At 46.0% G+C, this 24,665-nt stretch overlaps 1 protein-coding gene across 4 annotated transcripts in view; it reads right to left on the bottom strand.

Annotated features, from left to right (window-relative positions):
* ADAMTS17 (ADAM metallopeptidase with thrombospondin type 1 motif 17) overlaps positions 1-24,665 on the bottom strand; it is a 406,417-nt gene that overhangs the window by 78,484 nt on the left and 303,268 nt on the right. For all 4 annotated transcript variants that reach the window (XM_070358154.1, XM_070358156.1, XM_070358155.1 and 1 more), the window contains 4 exons: positions 16,864-16,944; positions 7,700-7,857; positions 4,422-4,581; positions 2,254-2,389 (listed from right to left, as the gene is read on the bottom strand). In XM_070358154.1, the coding sequence (XP_070214255.1) occupies positions 2,254-2,389; positions 4,422-4,581; positions 7,700-7,857; positions 16,864-16,944 (535 nt within the window). The remainder of the gene's footprint in view (positions 1-2,253; positions 2,390-4,421; positions 4,582-7,699; positions 7,858-16,863; positions 16,945-24,665) is intronic.

The following is a 24,665-nucleotide window of genomic DNA, read 5'->3' as shown; positions in this document are numbered from 1 at the left end:
ACCCCGGAGCCGAGGGCATGGCAACCTACTCCAGTATTCTGCCTGGAAAATCCCGTGGACAGAGAAGCCTGGTGGGCTACAGTCCATGGGGTCGCAAAGAGTTGGACACGACTGAGCGACTGCATACATACACACTCAAGATATAATTATTTTAACATGTAATAAATATTAAAAATTAATATTATATAATCTCTTTCCAGACTAATTCTTTGAAGTCAGGTGTGTATTTTGGATTTATAACACATCTTGATTTGGACTAGCTAGTGGCTACCATGTCAGTCAATCAGCATGCATGTATGCATGCATGCTCAGTAGCATCTGACTCTTTGTGACCCCGTGGACTGTAGCCCACCAGTCTCTTCTGTCCATGGGACTTTCCTGGTAAGAATACTGGAGTGGGTGGCCATTTCCTCCCACAGGGGATCTTCCTAACTCAGGGATCAAACTTGCTTTGCAGGCAGGTTCTTTACTGCTGAGCCACCAGGGAAGGAAGCACTGATCAGCATAGCCTTAGAATATCATTCTAGGAGAATACTCAGGGTTTGTCCAATATAAGCTCTTCCATCATTATGGGAAACAGAATCCCTGACTGATAGTTTTTAAACTTTACCCCTTGGTATTTCACAGAGGTGCTCTGGGCCAACTGAGATGAGGGGAAGGCTAAGGGCACTGAACCACTCTTCCCAATTATATGTGCATCTCAAGTCAATCAGACCAACTCTGATTTCATGTTTCATATATTTCGTTTCTGTGCATAATTTAAAAAGATTTTTTTTAAAAATTATGCACAGAAACGAAATATATACCTGTGGCGGATTCATTTCGATATTTGGCAAAACTAATACAATATTGTAAAGTTTAAAAATAAAATAAAAGTTAAAAAAATAAAAAGATTTTGATACTAAAATAATATGAAAACATAAATGACTGTAGAATATAATTCTTGACTGGGTCCCTAGGATCGTTCTTGCTCAATTATGCCCTTGAACCTATGCTAAGGTCTCTTCTAGAGTCACTTACTCTCCTTTCTAATCATATCACAAGAGCCAGCTGTCTCTACTTTCAGCAAAAGAAGCTGTGGCCTCTCTGATACCTACGTCTTTACAGTGGCAAGTTCTTCTTTCTTTAGCCCCACATGTGTGTGACTGATTGATAAATCGATCAATCGACGGATAGGTTTGCAAGATGGCTGTTCACATCCAAATTCTCAAGACTTCTAGAAGTGAGCTGTTTCTCATGCCCTTCACCATTCGGGTAGAAAATTTCATTCTTAATTTTCCAAGGACCACATAAAATCACATCTCACCTTGCTTTCCCTTCTGGCTTCCCTCTCTCATTCACACACATTTTATCAGTTTGACAAAGAAAAGAGGGTCAGAAACAAAACAAAATGCTTTGTGATACTTTTCACCAGGTGAGTGGTACAAACTGAGCTTAAGAAACCCAAAAAACTGCCCGGTTAAAAGTCCAGCCTCTTTCATTTTTGCTTTCCTCAGGGTATATGCCTTAAAGCGATTATCCTTCAATAAAAAAATTAATTAATTAAAAAAAAAAGTCTAGCCTCTTTACAAAAGCTATACATGCCTTAACTGGATGCATAGAACCACAAAACAAAAGCCACATACCTCAACGCTGGGCAGAACAGGAGGCCAGGCGTGATATTACATAATACAACAGAATCAGATGCAAAGTCCCACTAAGATGGAAATAAGGAGGCTTAACTGATGAACACATTCCACACAATTCATCTCGGTTAACAACCCAAGAGAATGCACTTCGGAGTACATGGCCATGAAAGCTAGGGTTGGAAACAGAAGTTCTGATGGATCCCAGACAATAAATAACTTACTGATGTCAATTTCAGCCACTAAATCAGACCAATCACAAACACTAACCAATCAGAATCACTAACACCTACTCACAGGTGCTCATACTCTGAGTTCCTTTTTCTCCAAGACAGAGTAACTTGGAGGAGGTGACATGTGCCAGGTGAAAGTGTGTGGAGATGGCTATTTCTTTTTTTCATGAGATGTTCTTAATGGTCCCCTATGAGACACCTTCCAGTGAGGACTATATACTGCTATCAAAGTTATGGCTTAGTAGCCAGAAATTGAGTATTTTGAACAATCAAAAAATCACTCAGCAACAACAATGGAACTCAGAGTAAGACTGGTATTAATTGTGCAGCACCCCATTCATGGGTTCTGCTGCTCTGACCCTGAAGGATCCAAGCTTGAGAACAGAGCTCCTTACCGTGACTGGCAGGGGTGCAAGTTGCACCTTCGAACCTGGGGCTCCGGGCGGCTGGCCTGAGGGCAGTCACTGTCGTTCACTAGAGTTGTGGTCTTGTTAACAATCCGTGTGCATGACACGATGCTTCTGCGTTCCCCTGGAAACCAAAGTACACAGAACTGAGAGGCCACAGAACACATTCCTGGAAAGGCCATTTCTTCACCGTGTGGAGGAATGTTCAGATGCGTCTTGTGATCAGTTTGTCATTTAAACTGACTCTTCTAACGCCTGTGGGTTGTCAGAGAGGGAGGATCATAATTTTAGGGATAAGGGTGTGTGAGACAGGGCAGGGGTAGTAGGGGCAGGAGAAAGACCCTAGAAGAGGATCAGAGAGAAGCAACGCTTCAGATCAGCTGTGTTCCTGGACACCTTGGGGCTCACTGTGGCCAAAGTTCTGATTTGGGTCTCTAATTTCTAACAAAGATTACCAGTCTCTATATCTGTTCATTTGAAGTCTATGGAGATCTGGGCTTGATTAAACAACTGTACAACAGCCCTCACCAGAGATGACAGTTACTTATTACAGAATTCCTGCTTTCTGGAGAGAAGCGAGAAACAGGAAGTGTTGTCTGAAGGACATAGACCCACCTGAAAATTTTTCTATCAACTGCTGCTCATGCCTGAGCATCACCTGCTCTTGGGAAGCCTCACTAACCCCAGCTGACTACACGTTCATTTTTTTGGGTGTTTCCAAAGCACCCTGCTGGAGAAGGCAATGGCACCCCATTCCAGTACTCTTGCCTGGAAAATCCCATGGACGGAGGAGCCTGGTAGGCTGCAGTCCATGGGGTCGCGAAGAGTTGGACACGACTGAGCGACTTCACTTTCACTTTTCACTTTCATGCATTGGAGAAGGAAATGGCAACCCACTCCGGTGTTCTTGCCTGGAGCATCCCAGGAACAGCAGAGCCTGGTGGGCTGCCATCTATGAGTTGCACAGAGTCGGACACGACTGAAGCGACTTAGCAGCAGAAGCAGCAGCAAGCACAACTATATGGATCCCATGCTCCTCAATCAGTCTATCTTCTGGGGAATTTGTCATGGTACAGCCCTGAACTTGAGTGAGCATAGAAAGCACAGAGATGCCTCAAGCCAGATTTTGGATTGGGCTGCAGGTCAGGGAGCTGGGAGTCATTGGTGCCATAAAGGGTTGTGATAGTGACAGCAGCAGAACAGCACCCCGTACCCCCAGCCAGAGAAGCCTGCTAACTCTTGTCCTGGGGCCATGCTGAGTTTGCAGCAAGTTGGCCTAGAGGAAGTTTGGTGCCATTAGCCCTGCAGGACCAGTGCCATGCCCGCGTCTTACCTGCCAGCCCAACCTCTGGGTTGGCATTCCAGGGTCCAGGTCAACCTTCTGTCCTAACTCTGTCCATCAACATTTACCTGCCTTGCATCCATCCCATGACCCCGCTCTGTGTCCTGTCAGGGCGCTGTTGGCTAAGAGTTCAGAATGCTTCCCTTCACTCCTCCTAAACAACACTGTAATGACTATGATGTTCTTTGTTCATATTGATGTTTATAGTATTTGAGTTTCCTCCTGCAGTGGGCATGAGGGCTGATCATCCTATTTTGGAGGTGAGGAAATTTAGGTACAGAGAGAATACATCATCTGCTAATAAATGGAGGCAAATCATGAAGCCAGAACCCAGACCCAGAGTGTTGCACTGGAGTTGGAGGACTTTTCTTTGCATTATATTACTGTTGATTCCATTGGTTTCCATGTATTTCCACTGGTGACTGTAGCAAAAAGGAAAGGGTATTTGAAGGTCAGAAACATCTTCCAGCACCCTTTGCCAAGCGTAACAGGTGCAAGTCTGTTCTGTGCACTCCCAGGGTCACCTGTCATACTTGTGACACAGCTACACATTAGTCAAACCTCCACTCCGATCAGCATCAAAGGCCGTAGGGAAAGCAGCCACATGGACGCAACTTCAGCCTGGAGGAGTCTGGAAGAAGACCCTGCCCAGAGAAATCTGCAGCAGGATGCAGTTACATTCCACAGAAATACAAGTTACTTATGTGGCCAGCCTTTCCCAGGCAATGTGCACCCGCCACAGAGTGCCCTGAATTCACTTCTCCTCTGTTTGGTAAAACCCCACACCCAGTGAGCCCACAACCCTGCTGCTCACCTCCGCCACACTGCACACTGCACCCTTCCCAGCCGCTGTGGGTCCAGATGAACAAGGAGTCCTGGGGTTTTTCTGGTTCACTTTGATTTTCAGTGGTGTAGTTTACAGGAATGGTGTATTCATAATGAATTCCGTAATTTTGGTCATGAAATAACAACACCTGCATCAGTAGCAAAATAAAAGGCCACTTTGAAATAGAGCAAAAGCCCACAGGATTGCTGAATTTGCAAGCCAACCCGTGTTGTGGCTGTCTTCCCACCAGGGATAGCCCATTCTTTTGGGGGTTTCAAAACAGGTTCATGCCAGGGGCACTCCTTTATTTCAGTTTTGGTTTCCACAGATACTCAACTCGGGGGCTGGAGCATATGTAAACCATTGGCAGGGAGCTCTACTCTTTTCCACTGGAGAGAGGACTGGTTTAGATGAGGGATTTGGGGATAAGCCAGTCTGAGTGCTCTAACTGCACTTTACATGCTCCATGTAATCACCCACGAAACTGCCCTTGTGGGTGAGAAAGACACAAATATACGGCTTTTTCTAAACAGGCATCTGAACAGGTAGGGTGACTCCTTTGCAAATGAATGCCACTCTTCATGCCCCAAGCACCAGTCACTGCCATGTGTAAGGCAGGCTCCAGGTTAAACATAGTCCCTACAAGGGAACCTTGTGGATGCCTGTCAAGGATGCAGGAGCCTTCCTGTACCATGGGAGCTAGGATCACGACAATGCCCACAGGGTGGCACAGGCCTGGCACAGGGCTTAAAGCTGGCAGTGAGGTATGGGGGAGCCATGATCCTGCAGCCTGGGGACCCTGGGGTCTGAAATCCTGGCCAGTGGGCAGGTAGAGGGGCCTTCTCTTAGTTTGGTAATGCATTTGACAAGCCTTGGAAGCACAGAGGTGCTGTATGGGCTTTATTTTTCTACGTGTACTTAATGGTGTGAAAGAAGCTCTCTTGTGGGAACTTCAAATGGCCTGCCTGTTGGTGGTACATCTTCAGCCCAGGCTTGGAACCAGGTGGCACTCCTGGCCAGCAACTTCACGTCCAGGCTGCGGTTCTGGGACAGCAGGTCAGCGGGAGCTGGAGGCAGAAGGTGCTCCATCTGACCTGAGGGAGGCCAGCAGACTGTGTGCCAGACGACAGGAGTCACTCTCCCACCCAAGCATCTCCCAGCCCTCCTAAGGCTGGAGTTGCAGGGTGGGGGTGGGGTGCTAAGAGCAGCCCAAACTGAATAAACATCCACTTCTCCAAGAAATAGACTTGCGGTAATACATTTGGAAAAATGCCTCCAGTTTTTTAAAAAAAAAAAAAACAACTCTTTAAAAGAGATCTTTATTATCTCAGTATGGGAATAAGACTGGTGAATTGAGAATCCATATGAAACTAATTTCATGCAATTTTGTAGCCACGTATAATTTGTGTGTGCATGTACGTAATTGGTTTCAAATGCAGGTCCCCATGGCTCTATGGGCACTCCTGACCTCTCAAGCAATGAGCACACCTCAGTTAGGGGACAATGGATTTCCCTTCAGAGGAAGACGGGCTCCTCTCATTTCTAGGTTTAGAAACTGGAAGTAACTAGCAATCACATTTCAAGAGAGAAAAGTGATTAATGTTCAAGAAGGCAGGAACTTCAGCTGTGGCAGTTGTTGCGTTCCCCGAGTTTTGTTTATCATGGTCTGAATGAATCCCGGCTGTGCATTTGCTTTAACGGGCTGACAATTCACTCACAGTTTATGCAAGCTTTGGGGAAAGAAGGGAAATAGACCCATCTTGGTGTTTGCTAGAAAAGCAACTTCATGTGCTAACAGGTGATACTGCTATCTTGGGTTTTATCTTGTCTTTCACTTCCTCTTTTAGTCCCTCTGAATGACTGCTTTTAACTCAGGACAGGAGGATTTGTTCCAGTGACTTAGATTAGGAAACAATCTAATCACAGAGAAATGGCTTAGGTAAAGGCTTCCCCAATGGCTTAGCGGGTAAAGAATCTGCCTGCCATGCAGGAGACACAGCAGATGTGGATTCAATCCCTGGATCCGGAAGATCCTCTGGAGGAGGAAATGGGAACCCACTCCAGTATTCTTGCCTGGAAAATCCCATGGACAGAGGAGCCTGGCAGGCTACAGTCCACGGAGTTGCAGGAGTCAGACAACTGAACACATAAGTGTGCACAGGTTCTTAGGTCCCAGGAATCAACTTTCAAATGTATATCTGCAGTAGATTTAGTGTGTGGATTGTTGCACTACGTCAGCCATGGGAACTAGCTCCCTTTGCTCTTATTGGAAACTGTAACAGGCTTAGGGCCATCGTGGGAGCCATCTCTGCTCACTTGCAGAGCTGGTCTCCTCAGGAGATTCTTACTGAGAGGTGGCCTGGGAATCTCTCGGGCATCACCTAATCTTAAACAGATGCCGGCTGCCAGAGACCACAAATTAATGGGGATGATAAGAACTTCCAAGTAGAGACTTCGGGTGGCGTGGAGGACAAACTGTCCTTTGATTACAGATACACAAGCTGTCACAATCCCCATTCTTTGGAAGGAGACATCGAATCAGTAATTATGAGCCATCCAAAGTTAGCCACAAGAACTCCTGAACCCTGAGAAGGCAATGGTGGCATTCTTTTCCCAGGAGATCTTTCACAGTCTTAAAAGGCAGTATAACCAAACATTTCAGTGGTTTGCATGCGGTCCTTCCTGAGACAACATGTAAGACCAGAGTGCCCAGATCTGGCCCAACTCCACAGATTTCTTGAGACCATCTGGGGAGTAAATAGTCCAGTAGAATTTGTTTCTGTCTCAATTCCTGAAGGCTTGTTGCAAGCTGAGTCTGGAAAACCTGAGTAGTGTTGGTTTGGAAACAGAGTCAACAGTTTGTTTTCAAAAGGTAGTTTCTGATGTAATTATACAAACTGTGGGGCAAATCTAAGCCACCTGATACGAAAACAGACTTTGAGTGGGACTGTCTGCTTAATGATGCCAGGTCTCCCCGGCGGCCACATGACTAAGCATTTCCATCCTGGAGGTGGTTCCTTTTGAAAAAGATGGGAGTTCTGCCAGTAAAGAGCCAAGGCAGAATTTTGAGAGGGCAGCATTTTGAAGCATGTGGCAAAATGGATTATACAAGGTAAAAACCAAGAGAGAGACTGGACCAGCAGGTGGCCAGGTAAACCACCAGGAACCAAGCGTACCTCCTCCCATAGGGCCCCAGGGAGGAAGTCAGCTGGTAGATCTCTTGGACCCAACCAACTCAGGACAAACACAAAAGCGCAGCAAATTACCATCAGATGCAGCGGCATTTTGGTCGGTCCCTTGGCAGAAATTTTCTCCCACAGGCCCCTTCGAACGTAGCGGACAGTTGTGCCTGCAATCTGGAACTCTCCAGGGAGCTCTATCTTCCAGTCACTGTTGATGGATCTCTTACTGGAGTCTTTGAGAGCTAGAAAGAAAATGGAATGCCACGGAATTGGGGGAGTCAGCCTGTGTTTGAAGGGAGTCAGGGTGTCTTGAGGGGTGGGTTGGAGGGCTCATGCTCCGCCTCCACAGGGGACAAGAGGGAGGCCTGCCCTGAGAGAAAGGGAGCTTTCTCTGAGAACAGAAGACTGGCTCATGGGCAGAGAACGGCTCCTGACCCCAGGTCCCTGAGCTCAGCTGCCTGGGCTCCTGCACCTCTGAGCATGGGCTGGTGTCTCAGAACCAGCTCACACGGAGCGGGTGTGGGAAGGAGTGCCAGAGGACGCAGACAGCCACACACAGCCCTATCATATTTCGCTAGACTTACAAAGTAGAGGGTTTTCAGCTGGATGAATGGATTCTATTTCAACATGTCCAAGTCTCCAAAACAGGTTTTGCAGCTTTAGCAAAATTCATCATTCATTTCACTCTTACCTACCTGGGGCTTCTTAGAGGGCAGCCTAACTCTAGTGTCCCTTAAGGATCTGATAGCCCCAGATTAGTGAAGTAGATGCTCCTTCAAGAAGCAAGTGCCCTTCTATAAAGATGGGAGTCTCCCATCCAGAGCTGCTTACAGACAGACGTGGCAGTAAGTCAGCTGATGCCTCAGGAGTGGCAGGGGCGCTCAGCCTCATGGCCTCTGCCAGTTTCACACTTTGCTCTCTCAGCGTGTTGGAACTGACATGGAACTGACATTCTGCTGACTGGCTATAGCAAAGATTTGGTTTTCCATACAAGCCATGTATTTATTATCATCCGACTGCTCACCCGTAATTTCTTTGTTTTTTCCTCACTCAGGCTTTAGAGTCATGTGGTTCTCATGAGAGAGCATTCTACAGTGAAATTCTGGGCTTTTTAGGTTTGTTTTGCTTTGTTATTCAGGAAAGTAACCAATGATTATAGAACCTACTCTGACATGTAAGAGAAGGCGGTAAATGAAAATAGTCAATAGCAAGTCTTTATGTCACTCAAAACATAAAATTCTCTGTGTACCCCAAGTCCAATGCCACATTCTTTGCCAGCACCCCTGAACCCTGCTCAGTCTAGAATCAGTGAAATCAGGTGCCCCACTCTTTGCTTATATGGTCAGAAACAAAATGCCCACATATAATACCAGTTTTGGATAATGAGAGTTGAAACCCACAAGTAGTTTCAGTTAAGCCTGAACCCACGAGCCCTGGGCTGAGTTAGGACCTGATGGGTTCAATCCTGGTCAGGCCACAAGCAGCTGGGGGTGCTGCCCTCTGTTTCCTGGTCTGCAGGACATGGTGGTCCCGGCTGGCTCCCCTGCCCCGAGGGGGAGGTGCAGGCTCAGCATTCCGCATTTACAGGAACCACCAGGAGAAACCGAGGGCTCTGGGTAGGGCTGCCTCCCAGTAGGACAGCTTCCAGGAGGGGCCGCACTCAGTGAGGGTGGCTGTGCAGCACGTGGCTGCGGATTACAGGGCTCCAGGAATGGCTTCGAAAAGAGAACGCTCCAGCGCTTAGCACCCAATGTTTCCCGTCAAAGAATTCTGCCCACTCTTGGGATCTCCTGGCTACTGGAAGGAAGCGAGTCTGTTGGGATACTCACAAGTTCTGCTCCTTTTTCTCTTCCTCAGCCAGCCCTGCAAGTCCCCATTTAAGGGGCACATTCTCTGGGTTAGCTTCTCTGTATGCTAGTACCCATTTGACCTTCCCAACAGTGCTCTAAGGTAAAGGATTACGGTCTTCTTTCTCACAGATGAGGAAATGGGGGCACGGGGGGTTCAGTAACCTGCCTGAAGTCACACAGCTATTGTCACGTGGAGGCCTGAACCTAAATAGACCAAGGTCCCACGTTCGTTAGGTCACAGCACAAGTCTAGAGTTTTACGACAGACACTGGAATGTGCAAATGTCACATTCTCCCAGAGAACACATTCCAACCTCAGATCACTGTGATGCCTCATGTTCTACATATCCTCATAAAAACACCTAAGCTTGTGGTTTTCCACAGCTTCCAGTGAACTACCAACCTACAAGTACTTTCGGCCATATTAGCTATTGGGGTATCTAGCAACGGGTGCATGGGTGTTCACTGCTCTTTCACTTCCTCTGAAGGTTTGGACAACTGTTTTCTTACCACTTTCTGAGGGCCTTGTAGCTGGTGCTGAAGACACAGCTCCTGCCCTCGGGAGCTCAGGGTTTGAAAGCGAGGTGGGCGAGAAGACAGATAAACATGAGACACTTGCAGAAGCTCTGAGACAGAGGCCAGTCCAGGGCTCATGTGTGTGTGTGGGCAGAGACTGGGCCTGCTGGGGAAGGCCTTCTGGAGGGGAGGCCCGGAACTGAGACAGCAGGGAGCAGAGGCGGCTGGAGCGCCTGGCAGCTTGGACTTGCTCCCTGGCTCCTTGATAAGCTCAGTTTCTGTGCAGAGTGGGGGTGTTCGGGTGGGGAGGGAGGCACTCTGCCCATGCAGAGAATCAAGAGGAGGTGACAGAGAGAGGCTGCAGAGGTGGAGAAGGAGAGGGGAGGCTTATTGTCATTGTCACTGGGCTGGGATGCTTGAGCGGGTTGAGAATCTCTGTAACTTGGAATCAGCGAGATGAGCAGAGTGAGTTTCTGTAAAGCTGGGGACCACCGTCACTCTGGGGCCACCCCCAGAGCCTCTTTCCCTCACAGAGACCAGGGCACACTGGGGCGGCCCGCCCCTCCCATCTCAGCCTGCGCTCGCGCCCTAGTTGACTCCTGCACTCAGTGGCCCTGGCTGGGCCTGGCCTTGCTCCACTTTAGGGCTTTTGAACTGTGGTGTTGGAGAAGACTCTTGAGAGTCCCTTGGACTGCAAGGAGATCCAACCAGTCCATCCTAAAGGAGATCAGTCCTGGGTGTTCATTGGAAGGACTGATGTTGAAGCAGAAACTCCAATACTTTGGCCACCTTGTGTGAAGAGCTGACTCATTGGAAAAGACCATGATGCTGGGCAAGATTGAGGGCAGGAGGAGAAGGGGACGACAGAGGATGAGATGGTTGGATGGCATCACTGACTCAGTGGACATGGATTTGGGTGGATTCTGGGAGTTGGTGATGGACAGGGAGGCCTGGCGTGCTGCAGTTCATGGGGTCGCAAAGAATCAGACACTACTGAGCGACTGAACTGAACTGAGTGTGTTGCTCCCTGACATCTCTCTGTCCTTCTGCAAGTAACACCCCCCAGAGGAGCTTCTGGGGATGTTTTTTTCCCCAGTCATGGGAGGCTGACCCTAAACTCCTCCTCAGCTCCAGAAGTGGGTCCACCACCCAACTTGGGACATGAAGAGTCGATTGTAACACTTGCATTCACCTTGGGAAGAAGCAGCTCTCTTTCCCAAAGTTGCCCAGGGACTCGATATATCGAGTCTGCCAGTGCGTGGCAAGAGGCCCTCAGACGACAGTGCACTGAGGCAGGACAGCAGGGCTGGATACAGGCATCATTTCCCACAGTTTTATGCCCCTGGGCCCAGCGGCACCTGAAGGCAATACTCAGAACCCGAGGACTGGGTCTAGCTTCCACATGTCACATTTGGAGGTTGGTTTTTGAAAAACATTAACCATGATAGAAGCAGGGCAGGTTGAGAAAGAAAATGACTAGTATGGATTTCTAGAAGTCACCCTAGGATCCTTACTGATGTCAGCTTAGTACCCTCTGAGACTCAGAAAGGCACACTCCCTCCAGGCCTTAACCCCTCTCCGGGACCCTGCCCTGCCCAGTACTTGTTCAGGGTGAGGTGGCTCTTTCTTACTTGGCCTTGTTTCCAAGGTGCTTTAACAGGACTTATTGGATTATGAACTGAAAACCACGCCACTCTCGTGCCAAAAGGCAAGCATCGGGGAGGTCAAGAGTGGGAAGAACTGGAAAAAGTGCAGGAGGGCACAGCTGGAGCCAATTATAACCCATCCACAGAAACGGCACACAGAGGTGTGGGGACCGCCTGGGGAAGCCCTATTCCTGCGGGCAGAGGCACCCACCGTGGGTCCCCCCAGGAACAGAGCCTGCGGGTGCTGGGCATGTGCCACCCTCTCACCATGAGGGCAGGGTCCTGTGGGGTGGTAGGGTTGAGGGGAGGAGACGTTTCCATAGGCGGTCCACAGGCTGGGCGGGGGAGGTCACAGAGGGGTGAACACGGCCAGGGAAGACAGGGGGCGAGTGAGAGAGGCAGGCAGTGGCTCCCCCGTGATTCCAGAAGGGCAAGGAGCAGGAGGGGGAGGAACGCGCCTGACGGCACAGTGCTGGGGACAGGCTCTGGAGAAAGCAGCCTAGATTTCCACTGCTTGTCACTACTCAAGCTGTAAACGCGCCCTCGTGGCAGATTTCAGCGAGCCACGTGAGCTCTGTGAATGCAGAGCTGGGAAGAGACACAAACTATCAGCCTTCCCATCCACACCCTGCTGCTGGGCACTCTCACACCTGTCTGAGCCTTGGAGGTCCAGGCCTGGGCTGCTGAATCGGTAAAATCTCACTGTCACAGCTTCAGAGGGTATGTGTATGGGGGGGCCGGTGGGCTCTCATGGCCCCCAAAAGAAGAAACTTTGCCTGTCCAAGGTTGGCTGTGGCCGTCTGCACGGCAGCTACAAGCTTCTAGAACATGCAGCCAGTTTTACCACTGCTACTTGACCCCCTCATCTGACCACTTCCTCGGGACAGCGGGCTCATGATGACAATCCTTCATGCATTTTGCAAGGGAGGAAAACTCAGAGGCAGAATTCTAAGTAGGAGGCCATCCGTTCCAAGAATCATGGGGATTGCTGCAAGCCTGCTGACTCTGGGGTGAGTCATTGAGGCAGTAAATCCAAAATCTACAGGCTGCTATGGTCCACGCTGGAATTCTGAACTTCCTGCTAAAACTGGACATTAGCACCTTACATCCTTTCAGAAGAGTACGACTGCAGCCTCAGAAAGTCTGCTGGAATCTCAAGATCTGAACATCACTGATAGTGGACAGGTTCAGTGTGGAGTCTGATGAGAAAACCACCCTGTGGGGCCACATCAGCCCTAGAGAACAGGCGTGCAGGTCGCTCCTGGCCCGTCTGCAGCAGCCCCCCAGAGCGAGCTTACCAGAGCAGGGTTTGCACAACCCAGGGGAAGCTCCAGAGCCCCTCGTGGGGCCCTTTCCAAGGCTGTATACAAAATGCATTCTGTTCCTTAAAGAAGCCCTCCGAAATTAAACAAGTTTTGGTCTCTAGAAATTCCTGTTCCTCTCGATCCTTGGCATCAATGGTATTTGCAAGCCCCCTTCATCTGTAAGCATTTTAAGGTGAATTTGTATTTGAAATTAGAATCTTTAGGCTGAGAAACTCAACAGGGGCTGTTAAGTTGTTGCTCAGTCGCTCAGTGGTATCTGACTCTTTGCAACCCCATGGACTGCAGCACGCCAGGCTTCCCACAAATGCTCTGCTCTGACAAAGAAATAATGGAGTTAAGAACAAAGGGGATTCCAGAGCAACGTGATCCTATCTGTAATGTCAGAAATTCAGATTCGCTGGGGAGGATATTTTCACTTGCTGGTCCTGCCTCAGCCAGAAGTTGGATGTTTAAACCCTGCCCCAAATGCAGCAGTACTTGCTTTTGTGTGTTTTGCTTAGGAGCTACTAGAAGCCTTTCAACAGCTGAAGAAACTCGCGGGATTAAGATGAGTACACGCCTTCCCCTGCTACCACGGTAGAGCCAAACCTCCTCAAAACGGCCCGAAGTGTGAGGTCACGTGGGGACCGTCTGTTTCCATCCGGCCCTCCTGTCTCTCTGCAGACATTGACACGATGTTCCTGGACTTCCGGGCACCGCGGGAGATCCTGAGCCTTTTCAGGGACTGGGGAGGGGGCATTCCTGCGGGATGGCCCGGCTCCTCTCTGGACTGCCCAGAGGCAGACACAGGTCAGACTGTGTCCGCATGCCCACCTCTCGCTCAGCACTGTGAAGAAGCCAGGCTCCTTTCTGTCTCTCTGCCTCCTGGACTCCACTGGAAGACTTGACCCACATTCAACCTACTTCTCATCCTGGCGTTGAGTCAGCTCCTTTTATTTCCACTCGGAGTTCTGCCAGCTCCGCTCTCAGCTATGGATGCAAACTGCAGAGGCATTTCCTGTTCCAGGTGGTTTCGAGCAGAAAGCCAGGCAGCGTGGGTTGAAGGTAGGTGGGGTGAATTCTTCAGGAACTGCTCCCGCAAATGGGAGAGCAACTCAAAGTTACACAGGGTCGATATCCAAAGCACCCAGCCCTGGATGGAAACGAGGCTTGTTTGAACTGACTTTAGAAACATATCGCGCATGGACCACCTTCTGATCTCCCTTGTGTGCACACCAGGCCCTGGAACACTGGAACTGTGATTTGCAGATAAGGTGGCAGAGTCTGGCTCCAACCTCCCAAGGAGGTTCAGTGCTTCTAGGGAGCTGAGAATTCGTCCTGAGACATTGACCCTATCTCCTAAGATGGACACATGCTTCTCTGAAATCCACATGTCAAAGCAGTAGCAACGGGCAGGTTTAACACATTCTCCAGTGAAAAACTACCTCCATCCAATCTCTGGCTGTGACTGACGCCTCCATGAGCTGCAGCCGGCTAAGCTGGAGAGAAGCTTGGATGAGCAGCTGAACTCCCAGAGCCCCGGTTTCCTCCTCAGTGATTAGGCACAGCAATACTCTGGTATTTGGGGATCAGGGGTCAGGTCTTCAAAGCTGAGCAGAGCTCAATGACTGGGACTCACCATGTCAGTGTCAGGGTTGTTATTGGAAGGTGTGGCCCTCGGCATCAGGGGCAGAGAGGGACCACCATGAAAAAGCTGGCTCCCCCCGGTGGCATCCACAAGGGGTTACTTGTTGGCCCTAACAAGTTCCAGTGAAAACTCATCTTCACTACAGGAATTAGATGTCGAGGGAATCTAAAGGATTCTGACAACCTTCTGTCTATTCTATCACACAGAAAAGCACACGTAAGGATCATGTTCCCACCTTTACCAGATACCTGGGGCTGGAGGAATGATGCTGGGAAGTCTTAAGGGCAGGACAGGAAGCTGAGGAACTTACTTTCAGGGCACCTACTGGTGCTTTATGGAAGGACCAGGAAACTGACCTTGGAATTGTGCCAGCACCTGAGATACCAGGATCATGAGTTTTGAATAAGATAAAGGTCAAAGGTGATGTCAGATTCCCACAGAGGCCCAATGCTTCTGGGGAGCAGAAACATCTCCAGGTAGGGGAGGGCCAATGGACCAGTTGGAAACGCTAACTTTTGCCATGATACTGGGTGATGGGACCCCAAAACAAACGCTGATAAAGTTGACAAAATTTCCTTAGATGGGCAGAAAGAAGGGGCTGGTGTTCTTCGAGAATCTAGTAAAAAGGCTGTCACTTTGAAAAAGTTGCGGAGAGCAGGGTAGGCCCTGTTTTGGAAAGCATTTATGAGCATCGCTCTATTTGTAAAGCAACAGCTGGGATGGCTGCAGAGAAGAGTGCCAGGCTGGACCGAGCCAGCGTGGGAAAAACCACAGGGCTGATGGAGACCAATGTGGATGCCAACCTGAGGAACAGCATGTCCCAGGCTGGCAGCAGGAAGAGCAATGTCCATTATGGCTTCCAGGACGCGGATGGATGGGCGGCAGGTGAGAGAGTTGGGAGGGGGCAGGGCTGTCTGGGACCCAGTAGGGACCCCTGGGGGCTGCTTGCCCACGAGCCTGGTGTAGGCACTTAGAAACAGGAGCTCCTGTGCCCGCTCCCAAGTCAGGTGTGAGAGGGCTATCTTGGTATCTGTAAGTGGTTTGCAACTCCTCTATAGGATGGTGGTCTTCACTGCACACCTGCCTACTAGAGGTTTGGTCTGCATCCATCTCATCAGACTTTGGGTTTTTCAAGTGGAGACCATTTCAAAGAAAGACTTAGATACTTTTATATCTACAAAGCAAAGAATGTGGACAAAGCCATGTTTTTAAAAATCAGTGATAAAGGTTGAAATAAAAGCGTTTCATGAGTAAACCTCATTTTAGCCAAAATAGCTTAATTCTTAAGTTTGAAGCCAGAAAAAGATCATGTCTTACATAAAAAACATCTCAAACAGCACCTTGCCACACAGATGGGGAGATACAACATGAGGACGCTTGAGAGGGGTGCCTGGGTAGGAGGTTAGCCACCTCCATGCGAAATCCAGCCCAAGACAGGAACACGGGAGCAGGGCTGGGGGGACAGGGGCACAGCACGTCCCATCCCAGTGAGCTCAGGCCAGAGGCAGGCCCTGTGCGAGGCAGCATTCAGAACAGCTGTGTGTCCGCTCAGCACTAGTACTACCCTGGAACCTGAGCACAAGGTGGACCTTTCGGGGACTCATGGAGAGCCTGAGAATTGAGTTTAGGACACACTCAGAGGATCTTTGGTGAAGAAGGGGCTAAACGGAACAATGCTTGGGCTTTAAGCACAGTTTTGTCAGCTCTGTCGAAGGCAATGAAGACCAGTGCGGAATGCAACTTAATCCTTCTACAGAAAGATGAGCAACCATCCATGCAGTTGGCACTGGGAATTTGGGGCACACAGTACTTCGTGAAACCAGTGTTCTTTTGGGTTTCCATTAGATTGAGAGCAGTTATTCTTTTTCCAGATAACGAGTCACACCGAGAGCCATCCACAGCCTACAGGAGCTCCCACAAGTTGGGTGCTGCACCCTTGCTGCTCAGGCTCTGGCTGCCTGAGCGCTCCTGGAGTTACTTTGGGGGACTTAGGCTACCCCAATTCCTTACAACTTCCTTCATTCACTCTTCTATCACCTGCCTTCCTGTCCAAAGCTGGTGGTTCCTATTCAGCCCCTCCCCTCATCCACCTTGGGGTTGGCTGCACTTTAGCCAAACACGACAGTACTGCTTGGTACCTGCTGATTGCTCACCATGCCTAAAATATGAGTTAGAATCAGTGGCCTGAGAGCACCGTGTCAGCATTTCGCTGACCCAAATTAGCAGCTTTATCGTCCAAATCAGTGTTCAGAACATAAACTATGAGTCAAACATTTTTGTTTTACCCAGAAAACTGTGGGCAGGTTTATCCTCCACCACACGAATCCTTCGAGCTCCAGCTGGAATGATGGCAGCTTCAATATAACCTGTATTGACAGATAACACACAGGTGAGCCAACATACCTCCACCCGCCAGTAGAGGCTCACAGCAACCCCCACCAAAACCCGCTGCTCCATCCCCATGGTGACTTCAGAGCTCTGAGAAATCAAGCTGGTCAACTAATAAGAAGTGTTCTTCTATAGCCAGAATATCCTGGCTGCCCAAATTCCAGAGAGCACCATTTGCATGTGTTACGAGTTGAACTAGGTGCCTCCCACCCCCAAATCCATATGATGGAGTCCTAAGCCCCAGGACCTCAGAATGTGACCTTATTGGAAACTGGGCTGTTGCAGACGACATTAGTTAAGACAAGGTCATATTGGAGCAGGTGGGTCCCCAGTCCTATATGACTGGTGCAATTATAACAAGAGGAAGACTGGACACAGACATGTACACAGGGAGAACTCTGTATAATCACGAAGTGGAGATCAAGATGATGCCTCTTACAAGCTGAAGACTGCCAGCAAAACACCAGAAGCAGGAGAGAGGCATGGGACAGATTCTTTCTCACCTGCATGAGAAACCAACACTGCCAACAACTGATCTCAGACTACCACCCCCCAAACTGAGACCGTGTGTGTCTCCTGTTTATGCCTCCCTGTGGTACTTGGCTGCAGCAGCCCCAGTAAACTACGAGCCTGGAGTTGTGTGTGAAGAGCACTGCCCTGGAGCACGGGTGCTAAATGCCCCCGGCCACACCATCTACTAGGTTCCTTCCATCTTTGCTGAACTTTGTCCCTGGTTCTATGGGATGACGGCAGAAACTGGGCTACTTGCCCTATGACAAAACCACTGCCTTGTCACCAGGTATCATTTCCTGCTTTCATTGCCCTTTGGACTTTTCTGCAACCACTGCAGTGAATACTTCTGTCCATTTCCCTGAGTATTTCCAAGTATAATGGGGTCCCTCAGAGGCCAGGGCCTTCCGCCCATGCTCTGACCCCACACATGCCCAATACGGCAGGTGGTTAGTGAAGTTCTGGAAGGAAATGACTGAGGCTGCCAGGGAGGAAGTCAGGGGCTGGCAAAAGCCTGGTTAACAGGGCAACTGCGTCAATTAATGAGCCCAACATAATAGCGAGATTCTGAAATGTAGGCTGGTAATCACTTGGTTTTGGTTTACATTTGGGTTTTAGACAAAGGTAATACACATTTGCTTCAGCAATTTAGCTGATGATCCCAAATTAGACGATAAATCCTACCCCTGTAGTTCCCAAATGTGATCATCAGAATCAGCAGGGGAGTTTTAAAAATGAGAAATTTCTGGCCCAAGTATGCAGAGATTATGGAAATCTATTTTGAGCAGTTTATTTCCTCATTTTCTCATAGTAAACATGGCTCAATTTTCATTATAAATATAGTACATGATAATTCAAACCAACAAAAGGGGAAAAACTAAAAACAAACATTGAAAATTATCCTTATTTTTGATGACCAGCCTTTTCAGCAACTTTTAATGCGTATAAACATATGCACATCATTTTATGCCAACAGAATACCGTATATAGTTTTAAAAGATCAGGGTCAACTTTAAAATAATTAAGAGTTTTGTCTGGCAATGTGTACCCAAGGTGCAAAATTTTAAAGTTATAAAAGGATATGGTAGAAAGTATATTGATACTATAAGATATTGGATCGGTCAAAGACTCCCGTAAAAATGCAAATGAACTTTTTGGCCAACTCAATATATCCTATAGTTGACTGTCTTTCTAACACTTTTATCATTTATAATAATTTGTGTATTTTAGCTGGGTTTCTATGTTGCTAACTGAAATGTGCCCGAATGACAGTTTTGTTTCTTCCTTTCTGATCTTTATGCCTTGGATTTCTTCTCCTTTTGCCATTCTGGCTGGAACTTACAAAACCACATTGTGGGCCACATGAGATAGTGACATCCTTGTCTTATTCATGAAGTTGGAGGAAGGGAATTTTCCCACTGAAAATGATGTCAGCAGTGAGAATATGATAGGCATCATTTATCAGGTTAGGGAAATCCTCTTTTTCCCTAGTTTGTTAAGAGTTGTGTTATAAAGAGGTACTGAAGTTAATCAAGTGTTTTTTTGCATCTACTGAGATCATCATACTTCTTTTCTCCCAGACAACACAAAAATCTCAGAGCAGTTTAATGGCAGTCATGCTTCTCATGGCTAACATGGTGTGTGGGTCAGTATCTTAGCTCTGTTTTTCCCTCATCCATCCATTTTAGTTCACTGTTCTCTCTTTTTTATTTTGATGTTTTCCTGTAAACCTTTAATTATATTTACACTTCTAATACATGACTTATCAGCTATAAACTATTTTAATCTCTGGATATTAAAAGATGAGGAAATCAACATAATACATTGCCCTTCATTCTCTTACACTGCCCTTCAATATTTACTGAATCATTTCTACACTGTTAATTTACATTTATCTTTTGCACTCTAAGATAATTCCTGCAGTTATTTTAGTCCTAAAAATTAATTTAATGTTCACTATGTGTCCTTTTTCCAGTTTTTCCAGCAGATTCTTGCTTGCCTCAAGTTAGTTCTCTTTGAGATGGACTCAAAGAAAATTATAGCTTCTGAATTGTAATATAGTAAAATATACTATATATACATACATATATATACATACATACATATATGTATACATACATACATAATATATATATACACATGTATATATATGTTGTTGTTAAGTTGCTAAGTCGTGTCCAACTCTTTTGTGATACTGTGGACTACAGCCCGCCTGGCTCCTTTGTCCACGGGATGTCCCAGATGGCTCAGTGGTAAAGAGTCTGCCTGAAATTCAGGAGATGCAGGTTCAATTCCTGGGTTGTGAAGATCTCTGGAGAAGGAAATACATTTCCTTCTGCCACTGAAAATATATATATATTATCAATCTGTTAGTGTCCTTTCCTCAGGGATACCAAATTATTTATGTTTGACCCGCTTTTTCTTCCATAACGCTCATTCAGTTTCTTACCCCTCTGATTCTTTATTTCCACTCTGCTTTGCTCGTTTTTCTCAGTCCTGTCCTCCATGCTTCTCACTGTGTTCTCAGCGGTGTCCCTTTCCTTTGAATCCATGCAGACGTGCTTTCTGTAATGGACTCATTTTCTTCCTCTGCCCTTTTCCTCAGCTGAGTCTCATTTCATTTCCCTCTGTTGCTTCACTGGCTGTTCCTTGAGCTCTCATGTCTTACCAATGAGTTCTTTCATTGAGGCTATTACTTAATCAGTTTTTGGAATTTACAGCAATAATATTGGATAATAATTTTCAGCTTCTCCTTGGTAATATTTTGCTGGTGAGTTTTTTTTTTCTTTACACTGGTCATTTGTTCTTGTCCCTTTCCTCCTTTTCCTATTGCAGTATATCTGTGTTGATCCTATACTAATTCTCCTTCTAAATTTATTACCAGTTTTTAGCTGACACAGTTTTAATTGTACCAACTGCTTCTATGTTTGTGTGGTAATAACAGGACTGTGTTATGGGCTAACAGAAGTTTCCCTTCAGTTCAGTTCAGTTCGGTCGCTCAGTCGTGTCCGACTCTTTGCGACCCCATGAATCAGCACACCAGGCCTCCTTGTCCATCACCACCTCCTGTAGTTCACTCAGACTCACATCCATCGAGTCGGTGATGCTATCCAGCCATCTCATCCTCTGTCGTCCCCTTTTCCTCCTGTCCCCAATCCCCCCCAGCATCAGAGTCTTTTCCAATGAGTCAACTCTTCACATGAGGTGGCCAAAGTACTGGAGTTTTCAGCTTTAGCATCATTCCTTCCAAAGAACACCTAGGGCTGATCTCCTTTAGAATGGACTGGTTGGATCACAGTAAAATTTGTTAAGACATGGGTTTATATGTATCAGTGAGTTAATTTTTAGGTTTGTAAACATTTATGTATTTTAAATTTACAGAAATATACATGTATATTTCCCCATTATAAAAATTTTAATACAGGCAAATCCCACTCCGATCCCCTGTGGGAACTGCCACTATCAGTCTGATTGATGTATATTCATTCAGATATTTTACTGCTTATACCAATGTCTACACAAATACAAATATGAAAATATCACACAGTATATGTTTTGCCTATATTTTATTTAAGTGTTAGGAAAAGCATGTGAGTATTGTATTATACCACATTTTTTTTAAGAAAAGCAGGCTATGTCTTCTATCCATGTATATATAGCTCTCCTTATTTTTCATTTACATTGCAATGTAGCTTATGCAACTACTCCCCTACTGATTTAGGTTATTTAAAAATTGTCATTTAGGACATTAAGGTTATTTCAAAATTGTCACTTTTAGAAAATATGCTATATCATATATACATGGGCATCACCAGATGGTCAACACCGAAATCAGATTGATTATATTCTTTGCAGCCAAAGATGGAGAAGCTCTATACAGTCAGCAAAAACAAGACCAGGAGCTGACTGTGGCTCAGACCATGAACTCCTTATTGCCAAATTCAGACTTAAATTGAAGAAAGTAGGGAAAACCACTAGACCATTCAGGTATGACCTAAATCAAATCCCTTATGATTATACAGTGGAAGTGAGAAATAGATTTAAGGGCCTAGATCTGATAGATAGAGTGCCTGATGAACTATGGAATGAGGTTCGTGACATTGTACAGGACACAGGGATCAAGACCATCCCCATGGAAAAGAAATGCAAAAAAGCAAAATGGCTGTCTGGGGAGGCCTTACAAATAGCTGTGAAAAGAAGTGAAAAGCAGAGGAGAAAAGGAAAGATATAAACATCTGAATGCAGAGTTCCAAAGAATAGCAAGAAGAGATAAGAAAGCCTTCTTCAGCGATCAGTGCAAAGAAATAGAGGAAAACAACAGAATGGGAAAGACTAGGGATCTCTTCAAGAAAATCAGAGATACCAAAGGAACATTTCATGCAAAGATGGGCTTGATAAAGGACAGAAATGGTATGGACCTAACAGAAGCAGAAGATATTAAGAAGAGATGGCAAGAATACACAGAAGAACTGCACAAAAAAGATCTTCACGACCCAGATAATCATGATGGTGTGATCATTCACCTAGAGCCAGACATCCTGGAATGTGAAGTCAAGTGGGCCTTAGAAAGCATCACTACAAGCAAAGCTAGTGGAGGTGATGGAATTTCAGTTGAGCTATTTCAAATCCTGAAAGATGATGTTGTGAAAGTGCTGCACTCAATATGCCGACAAATTTGGAAAACTCAGCAGTGGCCACAGGACTGGAAAAGGTCAGGTTTCATTCCAATCCCAAAGAAAGGCAATGCCAAAGAATGGTCAAACTACCGCACAATTGCACTCATCTCACACGCTAGTAAAGTAATGTTCAAAATTCTCCAAGCCAGGCTTCCTCAATATGTGAACCGTGAACTTCCTGATGTTCAAGCTGGTTTTAGAAAAGGCAGAGGAACCAGAGATCAAATTGCCAACATCTGCTGGATCATGGAAAAAGCAAGAGAGTTCCAGAAAAACATCTATTTCTGCTTTATTGACTATGCCAAAACCTTTGACTGTGTGGATCACAGTAAACTGTGGAAAATCCTGAAAGAGATGGGAATACCAGACCACCTGATCTGCCTCTTGAGAAATTTGCATGCAGGTCAGGAAGCAACAGTTAGAACTGGACATGGAACAACAGACTGGTTCCAAATAGGAAAAGGAGTTCATCAAGGCTGTATATTTAACTTATATTATTTATTTAACTTGTTTATTAATAAAACCCTGTTTATTTAACTTATATGCAGAGTACATCATGAAAAATGCTGGGCTGGAAGAAACACAAGCTGGAATCAAGATTGCCAGGAGAAATATCAATAACCTCAGATATGCAGATGACACCACCCTTATGGCAGAAAGTGAAGAAGAAATAAAAAGCCTGTGATGAAAGTGAAAGTGGAGAGTGAAAAAGTTGGCTTAAAGCTCATCATTCAGAAAACGAAGATCATGGCATCCGGTCCCATCACTTCATGGGAAATAGATGGGGAAACAGTGGAAACAGTGTCAGACTTTATTTTTCTGGGCTCCAAAATCACTGCAGATGGTGACTGCAGCCATGAAATTAAAAGACGCTTACTCCTTGGAAGGAAAGTTATGACCAACCTAGATAGCATATTCAAAAGCAGAGACATTACTTTGCCAACAAAGGTCCATCTAGTCAAGGCTATGGTTTTTCCAGTGGTCATGTATGGATGTGAGAGTTGGACTGTGAAGAAGGCTGAGTGCCAAAGAATTGATGGTTTTGAACTGTGGTGTTGGAGAAGACTCTTGAGAGTCCCTTGGACTGCAAAGAGATCCAACCAGTCCATTCTGAAGGAGATCAGCCCTGGGTGTTCTTTGGAAGGTATGATGCTAAAGCTGAAACTCCAGTACTTTGGCCACCTCATACCAAGAGTTGACTAATTGGAAAAGACTCTGATGCTGGGAGGGATTGGGGGCAGGAGGAGAAGGGGACGACAGAGGATGAGATGGCTGATGGCATCACTGACTCGATGGATGTGAGTCTGAGTGAACTCCGGGAGCTGGTGATGGACAGGGAGGCCTGGCGTGCTGCGATTCATGGGGTTGCAAAGAGTCGGACACGACTGAGCGACTGATCTGATCTGATCTGATCTGATATGAATATGCACACAAGACCCCTCAGTGAAATACTAGCAACCTATTTCAACAATGTAAAAAGAGATTATATGCCATGGTCAAAGATAATTTATCCTAGGAATTCAAGGTTGGTTCAACATATAAAAATCTACCAATGTAATTTATCTGAAAAGGGACAAAACACTTTTTCATTTCAATGGACACAGAGAAAGCATTTGGCAAAGTTAATACTATTCCATGATGAAAATACTTAACAAACTAGGAATAAAAGGAAACTTCCTCAGCCTGATAAAGAGCATTTATAAAACCCCACAGCTAACATCAAACTTAATGGTAAAATATTTAATGGTTTACTTTTAAGATCAGGAAGAGGAAAAGGATGTTCAGGAAATGCTGTTGCCAGTTCTGTTCAACACTGTACTAAAAGTTCTCTCTCTGTCAATTAGGCAAGAAAAAGATTTTCAAAAGGCATTCAAATTGGAAAGGAAGAAGTAAAATTATCTCTATTTGCAGATGTCAAGACTTTATATATAGAAAAATACTAGGGAAGCCATTAAGATATGATAGAACAGGTTCAGCAAGATTGCAAGATATGAGATCAATATACAAAAATTGACTGCATTTGTATTCATTAGGGTTAAACATTTCCAAATGAAATTAAGAAAAACACTTGACTTAATATTAAAAACAAACAGGAATAAATTTAATAAAAGATGTATAAGATATCTACACCAAAGACTACAGAAACCTAGTTGAAAGATATTAAAGAAAATATAAATAAATGGAATGACACTACATGTTCAGGGATCAGAAGACTTAACATTGTTAAGGTGGGAATACCTAAAAATTGATTTACAGATTAAACAAAATCCTTACTAAAATTCCAGCTTTTTTTTCCCCCCAAAATGACAAGGTGATTCTCAAATTCATATGCAAATGCAAGGGATCCAGAATAGCCAAAACAATATTTAAAAAGAATAAAGTTGGAGGACTGACAATTCTTGCTTTCAAAGTCCTAGTCAGCTCCTGTAATCAGGACGACGTGGTACTAGCCTAAGGACAGATACTTCTATTAATGAAATACAATTGAGACTCTAGAAATAAGTCCCTTATTG

Source organism: Bos mutus, chromosome 21 (genome assembly GCF_027580195.1).
Source record: "Bos mutus isolate GX-2022 chromosome 21, NWIPB_WYAK_1.1, whole genome shotgun sequence".
Taxonomy (NCBI): Eukaryota; Metazoa; Chordata; class Mammalia; order Artiodactyla; family Bovidae; genus Bos; species Bos mutus.
This window is presented reverse-complemented; position numbering and strand designations above follow the sequence as displayed.